The sequence below is a fragment of the Anolis carolinensis genome, unplaced genomic scaffold (assembly GCF_035594765.1).
Source record: "Anolis carolinensis isolate JA03-04 unplaced genomic scaffold, rAnoCar3.1.pri scaffold_8, whole genome shotgun sequence".
Taxonomy (NCBI): domain Eukaryota; kingdom Metazoa; phylum Chordata; class Lepidosauria; order Squamata; family Dactyloidae; genus Anolis; species Anolis carolinensis.
Genome location: NW_026943819.1, coordinates 2,265,277 through 2,282,052, shown reverse-complemented (window position 1 = coordinate 2,282,052; position 16,776 = coordinate 2,265,277). Strand labels below are relative to the sequence as shown.

Below are 16,776 nucleotides of genomic sequence, written 5' to 3'. Positions count from 1 at the left end.
CACTTTGGAAGGAACAAAAGGATGTCTTAACTTCTTAACCCCTAACTCTAAACCCTTCTGATTTCGTTCTTCTACTTTTGAGAAGGGCATGTTGGCATTTGATGCAAGGGAAGATCAAGTGGCGCTGATAAAGGACATTCTAATTTTACTCTCTTCGTGCTGCCTAGCCAAGACATTGCCACTGCAATTTCCCAATAGACAAGCAACAAATAGACTGGTCCGGCAGTCAAACAATCGGTAGGGAAAGTTCAACTTCAATTTTGGATTATTACAAATGTGAACACACAAGCATACTCAACACAAGGCTTTAGTTAACTTGGCTTCCAAAAATAAGCCGAGAAACATTCAGAGCAGGCAAAGCTCATGTGTCAACTCTCTCCTCACGAGAGGAAAAGGGAACAGTCACGTTTGGGTCACTGAAATGCAGAAGCCAAGCATTTAGCAAAGAAAAGCAGACCTTGGACAAGGAAACACAGGCCAGTTCGTTTCATACATTTAATGGAACATTCCTGGCCTCTCCAGGACATTTGAAGTGCAACTTGTTCCTTGCCAAAGATGGCAAAATGGAAGCCTAATGCCAACCAAACCAGGAACGCATCCGTTAGGAAGAGAAAATACTTAAATGTCCACAGTATAATCTTGAATATCACCTTTTAGTGTTATCGGGTAGCACAACTTTACAAAGAGACAATACTGAATGTAATGCATACGGTACAGAATTATTTGGGGCATATTTATTTATCTCGCTGTCACTTAGCAATTCCATGATTCTCCGTTCTTTTCTTTTCTTTTCCAAATTGGACAGCAAAACATGGGGGAGTGTTTTCCACGAAGGCATTCCTTTCCCATCGTGGATGCCATCGCAAATGCATCCGGGTGACAATTGCAAACAAAACCCACTTTGAGCCACTGAACGTTTTGTACAATATTTACAGCGTTCCCCAAGAAACTGGTATTTCCGCAAAGGCTGGGGCAGGGAAGACAACAATGGCCCTCGTGCCAAGAAAAGTTTATACTTGCACCTGAAATGAAGAGGACTTTATAAACAGTCACAACTAACTCGTCTCATTCATTTTAATGGGAAATAAAGAGCAACTCAGCACCTCAAGACTATCGGGTTTCGATATATTTTAATTTCGACTGAACTTTGCCACTCTTCCAAAGACAGACATCTACTTGGAGTTAAGCAGCACTGACTGGAGACGAAACATCATCTCAAAAATTAAAGTTTCATGGCTGTTACGGACATTCACTAAATGGAGGGAGGGGATATTGTCAGCAATGTTTCAAATATAGTTTCTGCCACAACCTTCCCGATGACAGTAAAGTGCTATTAAAAAGGGTTTCCGAGGCTATGAAAAGCTGCTGGCTTCACAAAACAAGCTGGAATGTGGAGGCTTGTTTTAGCCCACTCTTTGTGACACTTGTCAATCGAAAGGACAGGAGAACAGAATGTACAAGCTTGTTGTGCTAGAAATCTGACTTATTTTCTCTGCTTTTATAAGACTTTTTTTGAGATGACAGGCAGCGTTCAGTTGCCGGGTGGGGCTCTGTTCCTTTGACCGGAAGGAAGCACGAGTTCCTCTCCACATGATTTCAAACGCTTTGGCCTATTTAGAAGGGGAAAGTTTGCAAACTGGAGAGAACACAATAAAGTTGTCACTTGGCTCCAGGAAGCCTTTTGCAAACCATTTAAACCTGTACAACCGGCAATAAAAATTACCAGCATCTTTGTGTATGTGTGTGCATAAATATATATACACACAGACACACAAATATATATATATTTAGATATAGGTATTTTTTTAAAAATAAAGAAAGGAACATTTGTTTAAAAGTCTAAACCCTAAATATATATATATATATAAATAGCGTCTTTTAGAATGAAGTGATGCGACCCAAGGAAGCCCCAGTGGCCTGGGGAGGGAGGATTATAGCAGCATGGTGGAGGGCTTCTCCAGGAACTTCTTGAACTCGGCCAGCCACTGGGCGCCCACCGCTCCGTCCACCACACGGTGGTCGCAGCTCAGCGTCACCGACATCACGCTGGACGTGGCAAACCTGGGCAGGAAAAGGCAAAGGACACTCAGGCTGAAGCCCTGGAAGAACAATCCCAGCGGGCCGTTTGCTGGGCATGACAAAGAAAGAAAGAAAGAAAGAGAGAGAGAGAGGGAGGGAGGGAAGGAAGGAAGGAAGGAGAGAGGAGAAGAAAGAAAGAAAGAAAGAAAGAAAGAAAGAAAGAAAGAAAGAAAGAAAGAAAGAAAGAAAGAAAGAAAGAAAGAAAGAAAGAAAGAAAGGGAGGGAGGGAGGGAGGGAGGGAAGGAAGGGAGGAAGGGAGGAAGGAAGGGAGGAAGGAAGGAAGAAAGAAAAAGGAAGGAAGGAAGGAGGGAGGGAGAGAAGGAATGGGAAGAAAGGAAGGAAGGAAGGAAGGAAGGAAGGAAGGAAGGAAGGAAGAAGGAAAGAGAGGGAGGGAGGGAAGGAAGGAGAGAGCGAGGAAGGAAGGAAGGAAGGAAGGAAGGAAGGAAGGAAGGAAGGAAGGAAGGAAGGAGAGAAGGAAGGAGAGAGGAAGAAAGAAAGAAAAAGAAAGAAAGAAAAGAAAGAAAGAAAGAAAAGAGAAAAAGAGAAAGAAAGAAGACAGACAGACAGGAGGGAGGGAAAGAAGGAATGAGAAGGAAGGAGTAAAGGAAGGAAGGAGAGAAGGAATGGAGAGAGGGAAGGGAAGGGAGAGTGAGCGAGGGGGAGGGAAGGAAGGAAGGCGCTCAAATAAAAACAAATTGTTCAAGAACCTCAGCAAGACATAAAGCACCAGGGGTATCTTGGGACTTTAAGAACACTGATCTAAATCACTAACTTCTGTCCCTGTTGACTCCACCATCCTGAATGTAAGTTATTCAATGGGGGCAGGACTGTGCTATTAAACCGTGGATTTGAGGAAGAAGCTTCGGGACACATAACTATGGGACAGACATACATCTCCCAATGCAAGATCCCAGCCAAATGAATCGAAAGTTTTGTTTTAAAATCAATCCATTGTCCAAGGATGGGTGCAAAGCAAGAGTCCGAAACATATAGCAACAGCGTTTTAGTTTTCTTAAAGGGCTGGACTGAGTAGATGAGTTCCTGCATTGAGTAAAGGGTTGGACTCAATGGCTCAGAACTCATACAACCAAAACCATCATCCACGCTGCCAGCAGTAGGAAGTGAATCTGGGTCCTTCTGTGTGTCAAGCAAAGTAATCCACCCTTGAGCTCTAGGACTGATACTATCAGAGGAACTCAGGCTTAAAAAAGTAAACACACACTTAAATCCCACAAGCCTTCAGTTTGCTCATCTCAAGGGATTGTGTATTTAAGCATTAGTATCGCAGAACGAGTATCTCATTAGTAATCAGTACTGATAGTCCGTAATCTCCTTGGTTCTGTATCTCCTGAAAGAGGTGCCAAGTACTCACCCCTTTTCATTGTCTGCTGGGACCAGCCTCTGCTCAGAGCCCCCCACGGCCAAAATGCAAGCCTGGGGCGGGTTGATGATGGCGGAGAAGTTCTTAATGCCGTACATTCCTAAGTTTGAGACCGTGAAAGTTCCTCCCTGAAAGGAAAGAGATGTTACGCAAACTCCAACCCTCTCTCCAGGCATTTTGGACTTCCACAATTCCTAACTACTGGGAGGCTGTTAGGAATTGTGGGAGTTGAAGTCCAAAACACCTGAAGGGCCAAAGCTTGCCCATGCCTTTTTTTTCGGCTACTTGACTGTCTCCTGACCTGAAATTCGTGGGGCTTGAGCTTGCCTTCCCGAGCCCTGGCTGCCAATGTCACGACATCTTGGTTGATGGAAGCCAGGCCCTTGGCGTGCGCATTAAATACAATGGGGGTGATAAGTCCGGCCGGGGTGCTGACCGCGACGCTGACGTCAACAACATGGTTCCTAGAAAGCAAAAAGAAGAGACTCCAAGAGTTGGAGGCTGACCCAAGGCCCATCCAGTCCAACTCATATGTGGCACCCCAAATTCCTTTCCGCTGGATACAAATACAGGATGTCCCCCAAAACTGGATACCCCATTAATAATGGAAATAGATATTCTGTTGTATAATTTTTTGGGGAAGGAGAGACAGAAGCACTCCCTCCCTCTCTCTATATATGTATAAATACAAACATATCCCAAAGCTATACAACAGACTATCATACATACAAAAACGCACACATATTTGCCCCCCACACACATACATATGTATATCTTCCTCCTCAAATAATAAATCTCTCACACACACTTGCCATATATATATACAGTAGAGTCTCACTTATCCAACATAAACAGGCTGGCAGAATGTTGGATAAGCGAATATGTTGGATAATAAGGAGAGATTAAGGAGAAGCCTATTAAACATCAAATTAGGTTATGATTTTACAAATTAAGCACCAAAACATCATGTTATACAACAAATTTGACAGAAAAAGTAGTTCAATACGCAGTAATGTTATATTGTAATTACCGTATTTACGAATTTAGCACCAAAATATCATGATGTATTGAAAACATTGATTACAAAATGTGTTGGATAATCCAGAACGTTGGATAAGCGAGTGTTGGATAAGTGAGACTCTACTGTATATATACATATACACACATACATATGTATATCTTCCTCTTCAAATAATAGATCTTTCTCACAAACTTGATATATATATATATATATATATATATACACACACACACACACACACACACACACACACACAAATCTATCTTCCCCTACATATTATCATATGTGTGTGTGTGTGTGGATATGATAGTCTGTTGTCTGATGGGGAGTAAGGGGATGAAATTAATGTTTACATTAGAAACCTGGAGGGCTTTTCTCACACGGAAATCCTGCCTTCCTCCATAAGGTAATGCTGACTGCTTACTGCACTCAATTTAAACAAGTGGGATAGGCAGTAGCACCTTGTACACTCTCCAGAAGGGCTAGTGTGTTCCCAGATGTGTCTATCCATTAACAGAAAGAGATATTGAATTGTGTAAAACAGCCTACGCACTGCCGAATGACGGTGTCCAGCCAGGAGGAGTTGGCCTCTGGCACCTTCATGCACGCCAGGGCCGAAGCCTTGATGATGAAGTCGTTGACGGAGAGCTTCGTGTTCTGGGGCATCTCCTGCGAAGACAAGGCAGGCGGCAAAGGCATAACGGATCAAAGGACGGGGAAATGGCTCTCCCCAATGAAGCCTCCTTATTATTCAGTGGAGTCAAAGGAGGGGGACAACACTGAAGTGAGACAGAATGCTTTCTTTACTGCATCATCATCATCATCATCATCATCATCATCATTGTATTGTATGACACAGCAAACAAGATAGATATGCTGGATTTCGTATCACAAAATCACAAGTCGAACACTTCTCAAGCGTTTAGGACTGTGTGATGTATTATTATTATTATTATTATTATTATTATTATTATTATATTGTATGTCACAGCAAACAAGATATATATGCTGGATTTCGTATCACAAAATCACAAGTCGAACACTTCCCAAGTGTTTAGGACTGTGTGATTTATTATTATTATTATCATCATTATTATTATTATTATTGACACAATGACGTTGTATGACACAGCAAACAAGATAGATATGCTGGATTTCGTATCACAAAATCACAAGTCGAACGCTTCCCAAGTGTCTAGGACTGTGTCATGTATTTTCGGATGATGCGCAAAAATCCCAGGAGGGTGGCCTTTCATTATTATTATTATTATTATTATTATTATTATTAATCCCACATTTCAATATTTGAAAGGATGCCATAAGCAAGAGGAAGGATGCTTTCTGCTTCTCTGAAAACCAGTTCTCAATGGAGCCATGCATTCAAATGACAGGAAAGGCAATTCCATCTGAACCTTTGGAAGAACTTCCTGACAGTAAGAGCCGTTCAACAGTGGAACTCTCTGCCTCGGAGTCTGGTGAGGTCCCCTTCTTTGGAGGCTTTCAAACAGAGACTGGATGGCCATCTGTCATGAGGGCTTTGACTGTCCTTTTCTTTCATGGCAGGGGGACCCTTCCAATCTATGATTCTATGATTCACTTAAGCTTTTGATACGGCTGATGGGCTAATCAATAAAACGTGATTTGATTTGATTCACTTAAGCCAAGTTCTCAGAATAGGGGGATGGGGGTCTCGCTTCAAGCATAGTGTGCTTTCTCCTGCCCTAATGATAGCAGGCTGTTCTTCTCCCAGGGGTGCGAAACCCATCCGCTTCTACAGAGATACCTCTCTGCCCTACAGCCTTTCATCTCAAATTACAAATTTTGTGTTCTAGAGGAACAGATGCAAACCTCTACAGGGCTGGGATATCCATGGCGAGGAGGCACAGTACGAAATAGGCTTAAATGTTGACAGCTTTAAAGGTGAAAACAAATCATTGAAAGGGGGTTGGGAACCCTGTGAGACAGACACGGAATATCCACCAGGCCCTCCACAATGCACATTACCTGGTTGAGTTCTTTTCTTAGCACCAATATATCTCCCATGTTGACATCGATGGAGAGGTAATAGTGAGGTATCGTTTGCTTGGATTGCATCAGTCGCTGGGCAATGACCTGCAGGAAAACACATTTGTTTATTCAGACCCTGGAGAGTTACTGGCCACTAGTAAGTGAGAAGGGCAAGGCCTTACCTTGCGAATATTGCTGATGGGAATATCTGTAAAAACTCCTGGCGGGGCGGCTGCAGCCGGCATTGCTGCTGGCACTGCCATAGGAGTGGGCTCTGCTGCCCGGGCCTAGATGCAGGAAAGCACTTTGGTTACAAGGATTGCCAAGAAAGGGGTCCGGAGAACTAATTTGCAGCTTATTTATGTGCATTTTTCATCAGGATGGGCTTGAGGGAGTTGGTAAAAGGACTTCTGGGGAGCATGAAGGGAGAATAAAGCAATGAAGATGCCTAAGATCCCTATTCTATACCTAAGCCTTGGTCTACAGATCATTATTCTATATGGCCAAAATAAACTCGCAAAAATGCTTAAGCAACAATGGCGGTAAGGAAATCCTTTGTGGTTTTTTCGGGATGTAACTTCACATCCTTTGACTTTTCTGATAGAGTCACAGAATCTATTCTATGATTCTATCTGAAAGTCCATATTCACACCATGCTTCTGGTGAAGATGCTACCGAAAAAATGTCACTTTGATGGAGAAGGTGCAACTTGGTCCAAGATATCGAAGACAAAATTCATCAATGAAGGAAAATTTTCAATACACACCAACACAGAAGCCTGGATGCTTAAAGCCAGATCCCAGTATTGGGTACTAGGATCTAAGAACACCTAATAATAATAATAATAATAATAATAATAATAATAATAATAATTCTTTACGCATCATCCGAAAATACATCACAAAGTCCTAGACACTTGGGAAGAGTATGACTTATGATTTTGTGATACGAAATCCAGCATATCTATCTTGCTTGCTGTATCATAATAAAATAAAATAATAATAATAGATTATTATTATTATTATTATTATTATTATTGACTGCCCTATCTCCCTGAAGGGACTCAGGGCGGTTTCCAACAACATGGCAACCATTCAATGCCAAAAAGAAAACCATACAAACAGTTTACGTCAACACAAGGCACATTAGACAATATAAACAACCTAATTATAATTTAATATTTATTTATTTATTTTTTATTTATTTATTTATTTCCAATATTTATATCCCGCCCTTCTCACCCGAAGGGAACTCAGGGCGGCTTACAACACTGGCACAATTAGATGCCTATACAAAATCAATCAACAATACATAAAATCAGTTAAAACTATTAAATACAGTATAAAATTACAGTATATAAATTTAAAAATACGTATGCTCAGATCCGTTCGTCCAAAAACCTCGTGCTTTATCCATAAGTCAGTCCGTGTCATCTTTATCGTTTATGCGTTAAAAGCCTGGGCACGTAGCCATGTTTTAAGGGCTCTTCTAATGCCCAAAAGAGTTGGAACTTGTCTAATATCTCTGGGGAGGGTGTTCCACAGCCGGGGAGCCAAATAATAAACAAAATGAGCAAAACATAATAAAATAAAAATAAAATAAAAATATCATAAAATACAGAAACCCTGATAACACACTAAAAATAAAATATGAAATTGAATACAATGGGGATCCATCAGGCCTAGGGACTAATCCTCTCGAAAGCTTGCTGGAACATCTTCCAATCCTAAAGTTGGAAGAGACCCCGAAGGGCCATCCAGTACAACCCTGCTAGGCACAAAAAGGACCAACAAACCTCTCCTGACAGATGACCATCCAGCCTCTGTTTAAAAGCCTCCACACTTGGCGTCCAACACTCACGTTACTTGGACTGAAGCAGCTATGTAGTTCTGACCCAACTACAACAGACCCCAGGGATTGCTTTGACCTCTGTTTGTACTTACCGGGGCTACCTTTGATGGCACAAATGACTCGATGTCCTTCTTAGTTATCCTTCCATCTGGTCCCGTACCTGGTGTGATGCAGGAAGGAACAATGGTTCAAGCATCCACCAACCGAATGAGCGGCGGATGAGACAACAGAGGCTCGCTCAAGACGTCCACTCACCTTTCACCTGCGAAAGATCAATTCCCTTCTCTGCGGCCAGTTTCTTTGCCAAGGGGCTGGCTACCACTCTCCCTTTATGCACAGGTCCCTTGGCTGCAGGCTGCGGCAGCGGAGGAGCAACTGCACCTGCCGCCTGGAGAAAAAAGGATGAGGACATCACCACTTTGCTTTCCCATCATAGATATAAAAAACCCATGTGTGCAAACCCTGGAGTTGTACATACAGGAGCGGGCGAAGCGGGTGGCGGTGGAGGTTTGATCTCGGCCACTCCGGCATCTTTGTAGTCTGCAAAGGCAGCGATGTCCGACTCCCTCTCCACGATGATGCACAACGGGGTTCCCAAAGGCACATCCCTTGTGCCTTCTTCCACTAGGATTTTCGCCAAATAGCCTTCTTCTTGTACTTCAAAGCCTTAAAACAAGAGAGAAAAGGAATAACTGAGGATGGAGGCACAAATGCGGCCAGGGATGGGAAAACTTGAGCGCTCCAGGTGTTTTGGACTTCAACTCCCACCATTCCTAACAGCCTCAGGCCCTTTCCTTTTTCCCCTCGGCCGCTTAAGCGGCCGAGGGGAAAAAGGAAGGGGCCTGAGGCTGTTAGGAATGGTGGGAGTTGAAGTCCAAAACACCCATGCCTGCTCTACATACAGGCTGGGAGATATACTAATCTGGAAATGGAACCCACAGAGGCAAAGGAACTGACGAAAGCTTCAAATCTGGAGGACTTTTTTGCTGGCTTTTGGGTGGTTTTGAGACTCCCCACTATCCCAACCTGAGCTTCATTCAAAAAATATGGGTCTCTTTCGTCCTCCTTCCTCAATCCAGAATCGAGAGGCTTCTCACCTATCGTCGCTTTGTCCGTCTCGATTTCTGCCAAGAGGTCTCCTTCGCTCAGCTTTTCACCCAATTTCTTTTCCCATCTCTGAACGGTGCCCATCGTCATTGTCGGGGAAAGGGCAGGGAGAGCAATCTAGGGAATCAAGAGAGCACCACAAGTCAGATTTCATCGCATAATAGTCGCCACTGCATAGTAGTTATTACCTTATGAAACACTATGAAAATACAGTAGAGTCTCACTTATCCAAGCTAAACAGGCCAGCAGGACCTTGGAGAAATGAATAACTTGGATTTTTTTTTTTTTGTGTCAGGAGCAACCGGAATTGCTTCTGGAGTGAGAGAATTGGCCGTCTGCAAGGACGTTGCCCAGGGGACGCCCGGATGTTTTGATGTTTTTACCATCCTTGTGGGAGGCTTCTCTCATGTCCCCACATGGAGCTGGAGCTGATAGAGGGAGCTCATCCACACTCTCCCCAGGTGGGATTCGAACCTGGCAGCTTTCAGGTCAGCAACCCAACCTTCAAGTCACTTAGTCCACTATGCCATCTGGGGGCTCCAATATCTTGGATAATAAGGAGGGATTAAGGAAAAGCCTATTAAACATCAAATTAGGTTATGATTTTACAAATTAAGCACCAAAACATCATGTTATATAACAAATCTGACTGAAAAAGTAGTTCAATACACAGTAATGTTATGTTGTAATTACTGTATTTACGAATTTAGCACCAAAATATCACGATATATTGAAAACATTGACTACAAAAATGCATTGGATAATCCAGAACCTTGGATAAGCGAGTCTTGGATAAGTGAGACTCTATTGTACATATAACAAATGCACACAGGTGAAAATGCAGATTAAAATTTACAAGATAAAACTGACTGGACAGGGTTTTCTTGAGTTCTATGGCAGAATTAGCCAGCAGGACCCCTCGAGGTGCATTTATCCACCTCACTTGCCAAATGTCCCAAATCATAAACCCTTCGACCCACTTCTATAGCTTTAGAAGAGGCAGCGGAAGTGTTTGCTTTCTCTCCTGTTGCCAGAGGATCATGGCTTGCATTGAGTGAGGTTGGAAGGCAATGTAAACTAAACAATAGGGGTCACAAATGGTGCAGGAAGGAGAGATTTTTTTTTCTTCGTGTCAGGAGCAACCGGAGTTGCTTCTGGAGTGAGAGAATTGGCTATCTGCAAGGACGTTGCCCAGGGGACGCCCAGATGTTTTGATGTTTTACCATCCTTGTGAGAGGCTTCTCTCATGTCCGCGCATGGAGCTGGAGCTGATAGAGGGAGCTCATCTGCGCTCTCCCCGGGTGGGATTCGAACCTGGCAGCCTTCAGGTCAGCAACCCAACCTTCAAGTCTCAAGGCTTTTATCCCCTAGGCCACCGGAGGCTCCTGGAAGGAGAGATAAGAAGGCTGTTACCGTACCTGCATGTGGGGAGGGTAGGAGCTCCCTGGAGCCCGAGCGGAGGGTTGAGATGCGGGTGCGGATGGCGCTGCCGCTGAAGGAGGAGGTGGAGGAGGCACTGAGGCTGGAGGAGCAGTGGCTGCAGCATCCAAAGTGGAATTCTTAAAGGCATCGACAAGCTCAGGCCTAGGAGAAGGCAGGAAAGCGCCATGAGCCACAGGTACAACATACTAAAGGTATAAATGCATCTTCCCGCACCATTGGCATGCACCATCAGTGCGCTCCTGGGCTCTACAAGGCCAGCTTTTGCAATATGTCAGTCACAGTAAGGTAACAGGATAAATATTGGGTTGAAATCTTTGCTCAACTTCAATAAAGAGTGGGATTTGTTACCTTTTCACAGCAACAATAACAACAGGGACAATTGGCAATTGTAAGGTTAATGCATTAGAAGAGTGTTACTAAATATAACAATACGGCTAGATAATACTTCAAAGGGAGGATAATAATATAGGCTTTAGATAAAACAAAATGAAAACATACTTCAGAGAAGTACAGTGTTCCCTCACTACTTCGCAGTTCACTTTTTACAGATTCGCTGTTTCGCGGTTTTTCAATAAACTCCAAAAGACTATTACAAATCATGAAAATTACAATTTACAGCCTAAGGAAGGGAAGAAAGAGAAGCCAAAGGAAGAGAAAAGGAGCCCAAGCAGCAACGGGAGGAGAAGGAGGCGATTTATTAACACAGGATTGGTTGATAAAGACTTAAAATAGTGTATAACTACTAAAATAATGTATAAATATTAAAATAAATAGTGCCCCTACTTCGCGGATTTTCACTTATTGCGGGTGGTCCTGGAACCTAACCCCAGCATAAGTGAGGGAACACTGTATTGGCAATATTGGGAGAATTTGGTAAAGTATCAGGACTTAAAACAACTAAACAAACACCAAAAATCTTGACCAAAAATCTGATATTAGTTAAAATGTAGCTGTGTTGTTTTAGCATTATGTACCATGAAATACTAGGGGGAAATGAGAATGAAGGTTTCATTGGAACATTACTTTCAATGCATTGAAATGAACATCCCGGCTGTACTCACTTGTCTACAGTGATGCATATGATGGCTCCTATGGGGACGTCCCGCGTACCTTCCGGCACCAGGATCTTAGCCAGGTAACATTCTTCGAGGCTCTCGAACCCTACGGTTGCTTTGTCTGTCTCCACCTTCACAGGCAGAAGAGCAATGTGGTTACAGCAAGGAAACGTGGGGCTAATGCTCAGGTGCAAAGCGAGACCCTTTAACTCAGGCATGGGAAAACTTTATTTATTTATTTGCGACATTTATATCCCACCCTTCTCACCCCAAAGGGGACTCAGGGCGACTTACAAGTCATATGTACATACAATATATTATATTATTTGTATAGCACAATATAAGCATTATATATTGCTATACTGTACTATAACACTATATTGTAATATTACATGTAAAATAAATATACCATTATAATAGTGTAGTATTATTATTACATTGCATTACATTATAATAATATTATTAATATTATATGCATATACAATATATTATATTATTATATAACTTTGGCCCTCCTCCAGGTGTTTTGAACTTCAACTCCTAGCGGTCTACTAGAAAGTGTGGGGAGTTGAAGTCCAAAACACTTGGAGGAGGGCCAAAGTTTGTCCATGCCTGGTGTAACATGTAGGGACCCACAGGTTCACGTTACCTCTGCGATGAGGTCCCCTTCGCTGATCTTGTCGCCTTCCTTCTTCTCCCACCGAGCAATGGTCCCCATCTGCATCGTGGGCGAGAGAGCGGGCAAAGGCACCTGCCAAGGGGAAAGGGATCAAGGAGATATGAGCTGGAAGCAGCTTTTTCCGATTGTAATCATACATCTCAGCAGCCCTATTCAGAGTTCTACACAATATTACCCTCTGAATGTTCAGTTACTTCTACTAATCAAGTTTTAAATTATTTGTTGGTATTGTTTTATGTTCCTTTATGTAGTTATAATGTTTTTAAATTTTGTCAACTTGTGTTTTAACTGATGTTGTTTGGGCTTGTCCCCATAATAATAATAACAACTTTATTCTTGTATCCCACCCCGGGGCGGCTTACATGGGGACCAGGCCCAACAATATACAATAATAAAATACAACAATATAAAATTCATTCCAGTCCCAACCAATTAACACATCAGGACTATAAAAACACAACATCACAAAATAAAAGTGTAGCCAGCAGCCAAGGGCGACATAATGGCATTTCAATCTTCAGTCTTGGGGGAGAGGAATAAAATTATCGCTGTGCACTATACAGTATTAGGAGTACCATGTGAGCCCCCCCGGGGAGATAGAGGCGGGATACAAAAATAAAGTTATTATTGGGTTGTTGTATTTTTTTCCGGGCTGTATGGCCATGTTCTAGAAGTATTCTCTCCTGACGTTTCACCCACATCTATGGCAGGCATCCTCAGAGGTTGTGAGGTATGGAGAAACTAAGCAAGGAAGGTTTATATATATCTGGAGGAAACCATGAAAATGAACAAAATCAGAACAGTAAATAAGAAGCAACACTCAGAAAACAGGAGTCCCAGACATGGGAACCAGGGGCAGCTAATGACTCTGAACAAAGGATGCCCCCAGGCAGGAAGAATCCAGGAGATGAAGCTATTCAATGCTAATTAAGGGAATTAATTATAACATTCACACTGGCCTCCAACTGACAAAGAGTTCTTCTCTCATCCTGGACTTTCCACAGATACAGTAGAGTCTCACTTATCCAACATAAACAGGCTGGCAGAATGTTGGATTAGCGAATATGTTGGATAATAAGGAGAGATTAAGGAGAAGCCTATTAAACATCAAATTAGGTTATGATTTTACAAATTAAGCACTAAAACATCATGTTATACAAAAAATTTGACAAAAAAGTAGTTCACTATGCAGTAATGCTACGTAGTAATGACTGTACTTACGAAATTAGCACCAAAATATCACAACGTATTGAAAACATTGACTACAAAAATGCATTGGATAATCTAGAACGTTGGATAAGCGAGTGTTGGATGAGACTCTACTGTGTATATAAACCTTCCTTGCTTAGCTTCTCCATACCTCACAACCTCTGAGGATGCCTGCCATAGATGTGGGTGAAACGTCAGGGGAGAATACTTCTAGAACATGGCCATACAGCCCGGAAAGCATACAACAACCCTGTGATCCCGGCCATGAAAGCCTTCGACAACACAAAGTTTATTATTTTATTTTATGACACAGCAAACAAGATAGATATACAACATAGATACCAGTCAGATGGCCTTTTGCAGTTGACAGATCATAATTTTGTCAATGTCTATTGTTTCCAAATGCCGGCTGAGATCTTTTGGCACGGCACTCAGTGTGCCCATCACCACCGGGACCACCTGAACAGGTTTCTGGCAGAGTCTTTGAAGTTCAATCTTGAGGTCCTGATAGCGGCTGAGTTTTTCCTGTCAGGACCTCAAGATTGCACCTTCCTTGCTTAGTTTCTCCATACCTCACAACCTCTGAGGATGCCTGCCATAGATGTGGGCGAAACGTCAGGGGAGAATACTTCTAAAATGGCTATACAGGCCGGAAAGCATACAACAACCCTGTGATCCCGGCCATGAAAGCCTTCGACAACACAAAGTTTATTATTATTATTATTACAGTAGAGTCTCACTTATCCAACATAAACGGGCCGGCAGAACGTTGGGTAAGTGAATATGTTGGATAATGAGGGATTTAAGGAAAAGCCTATTAAACATCAAATTAGGTTATGATTTTACAAATTAGGCACCAAAACATCATGTTATACAACAAATTTGACAGAAAAAGTAGTTTATTTATTTATTTATTTCCAACATTTATATCCCGCCCTTCTCACCCGAAGGGACTCAGGGCGGCGTACAAAATTGGCAACAATTCGATGCCTATACATAATTAAAACAGCTATAAAAATCCAATAAAACAATTAAAACAATATAAAAAATATAAAAACATATGATTAAAATCCTTTCCTCCAAAATCCTCGTGCTGTAGCCGTAAATCAGTCCGGGTCGTCATTATCGTTTAATCTTCAAAAGCCTGGGCACATAGCCATGTTTTCAGGGCTTTTCTAAAACTCAAAAGGGTTGGGGCTTGCCGTATATCTCTGGGGAGGGTGTTCCACAGCCGGGGAGCCACCACCGAGAAGGCCCTGTCCCTCGTCCCCACCAGCCGTGCCTGTGAGGCAGGCGGGACCGAGAGCAGGGCCTCTCCAGATGACCTGAGGGATCTTCCTGGCTCATAGGAGGAGATATGTTCGGACAAGTAGATTGGGCCAGAACCGTTTAGGGCTTTATAGGTCAAAACCAGTTCAATACGCAGTAATGCTATGTAGTAATTACTGTATTTACAAAGTTAGCACCAAAATATCACGATATACTGAAAACAAAAATGGTTTGGATAATCCATAAGCTTGGATAAACGAGTCTTGGATAAGTGAGACTCTACTGTATTATTATTATTATTAAGCCGCCGAGGGGGGAAAGGAAGGGGCCTGAGGCTGTTAGGCATGGTGGACGGAGGGCCCAAATTAGCCCAGGCCTGCCCTATGCAGTGCAGATGGGAATGGCATTGGCCTTTTGAGCTGCAGCGCGACCCTCTGGGCTGACGGGCGCCTTTCCTCCCCCCCCCCCCCCCCAAAAAAAAGTACCTCACCTTCTGGTGGGGCGGGTGGCTGCTCCAGGGCCGGGCGGGGGCGGCCTGAGGCCCGGCTTTCCCGGCTCCCGTCTGAGGCAGCAGCAGCGGCGCCCTCGGGCCCCACGGAGGGGGCGGGAAGGCGGGGGAGGAAGCGGCGGCGGCGGCCTTGTGGTGGGCGAAGGCGCGCCCCCGCGGCCTGGCCCCCGCGCTCGCCCCCGCCCCGGCCCGCCTGGGGGCCGCGCACTGCCGGGCCACGCGCCTCGCCAGCGCCCGCCACATGGCTCTCCTCACAGGACTAGGCCCAAGCCAGGCCCCGGCCTCCGTTCTCTAAGTGACCTCCCTCGCTCGCTCGCTGTCTTTCGCTCTCCGCCCGTCTCCAAGAAGAGGGCGCGCGACACTGCCGCAAAACCAGAGGGAGGGGGCCGTAAAGAAGCGAAGGCAGGGCGAGCGGGGTTGCCTGCCTGCCTGCCTGCCTGCCTCCTCCAGGCGCATGCGTCGAAGTCGCCTCCTCCAGGCGCCGCCGACAAGGGGTTTCTGCGCATGCGCGAAAGCCTCTGTTGACACTGCAGACTCAGCAGGCAGCTGCTGCATTTCTGTTTGGATGCAAAGAGGAAATTTTTGGTCTCAGTGCCCTTCCACACAGCCATAGAACCCGGAATATCAGGTCAGAAAATCCCACAATGTCTGCTTTGAACTGGGGGGCCCTCCCACACAGCCTTATAACCTGCAATAGTTGCTTTGAACCAGATTATCCGAGTCCACACTACCATATATATAATCCAGTTCAGTTCATTTATTTATTTATTTACTGCATTTCTATCCCGGCTTACAAATCAAATGAACATACAATATCTTATTAGCATAGGACAATATAAGCACTAAATTACTATATTGTACTATATCATTATATGGTAATATTATTCGTAATATTACATTTAATATATAACTATATTGTATTATTAGTAGTATAATATTGTATTCCATTGTAATAATATTATCAATATTATATGAATATACAGTACTACATTTCTATCCCGGCTTACAAATCAAATGAACATACAATATCTTATTAGCATAGGACCATATAAGCACTAAATTACTATATTGTACTATATCATTATATGGTAATATTATTCGTAATATTACATTTAATATATAACTATATTGTATTATTAGTAGTATAATATTGTATTCCATTGTAAT

The 16,776-nt window shown here is 43.3% G+C and overlaps 1 protein-coding gene across 1 annotated transcript; it reads right to left on the bottom strand.

The window, feature by feature from the left end:
• Positions 1-481: 481 nt before the first annotated feature.
• dlat (dihydrolipoamide S-acetyltransferase) lies at positions 482-16,021 on the bottom strand. Its single transcript, XM_008123684.3, has 14 exons — positions 15,592-16,021; positions 12,594-12,695; positions 11,951-12,075; positions 10,865-11,030; positions 9,437-9,563; positions 8,818-9,005; positions 8,595-8,727; positions 8,432-8,499; positions 6,671-6,775; positions 6,486-6,593; positions 5,035-5,150; positions 3,762-3,924; positions 3,452-3,588; positions 482-2,061 (listed from the first exon to the last, which is right to left on the bottom strand). The coding sequence occupies exons 1-14, from the start codon at positions 15,850-15,852 to the stop codon at positions 1,932-1,934; spliced, it is 1,929 nt and encodes a 642-aa protein (XP_008121891.2). The 5' UTR covers positions 15,853-16,021; the 3' UTR covers positions 482-1,931.
• Positions 16,022-16,776: the final 755 nt, after the last annotated feature.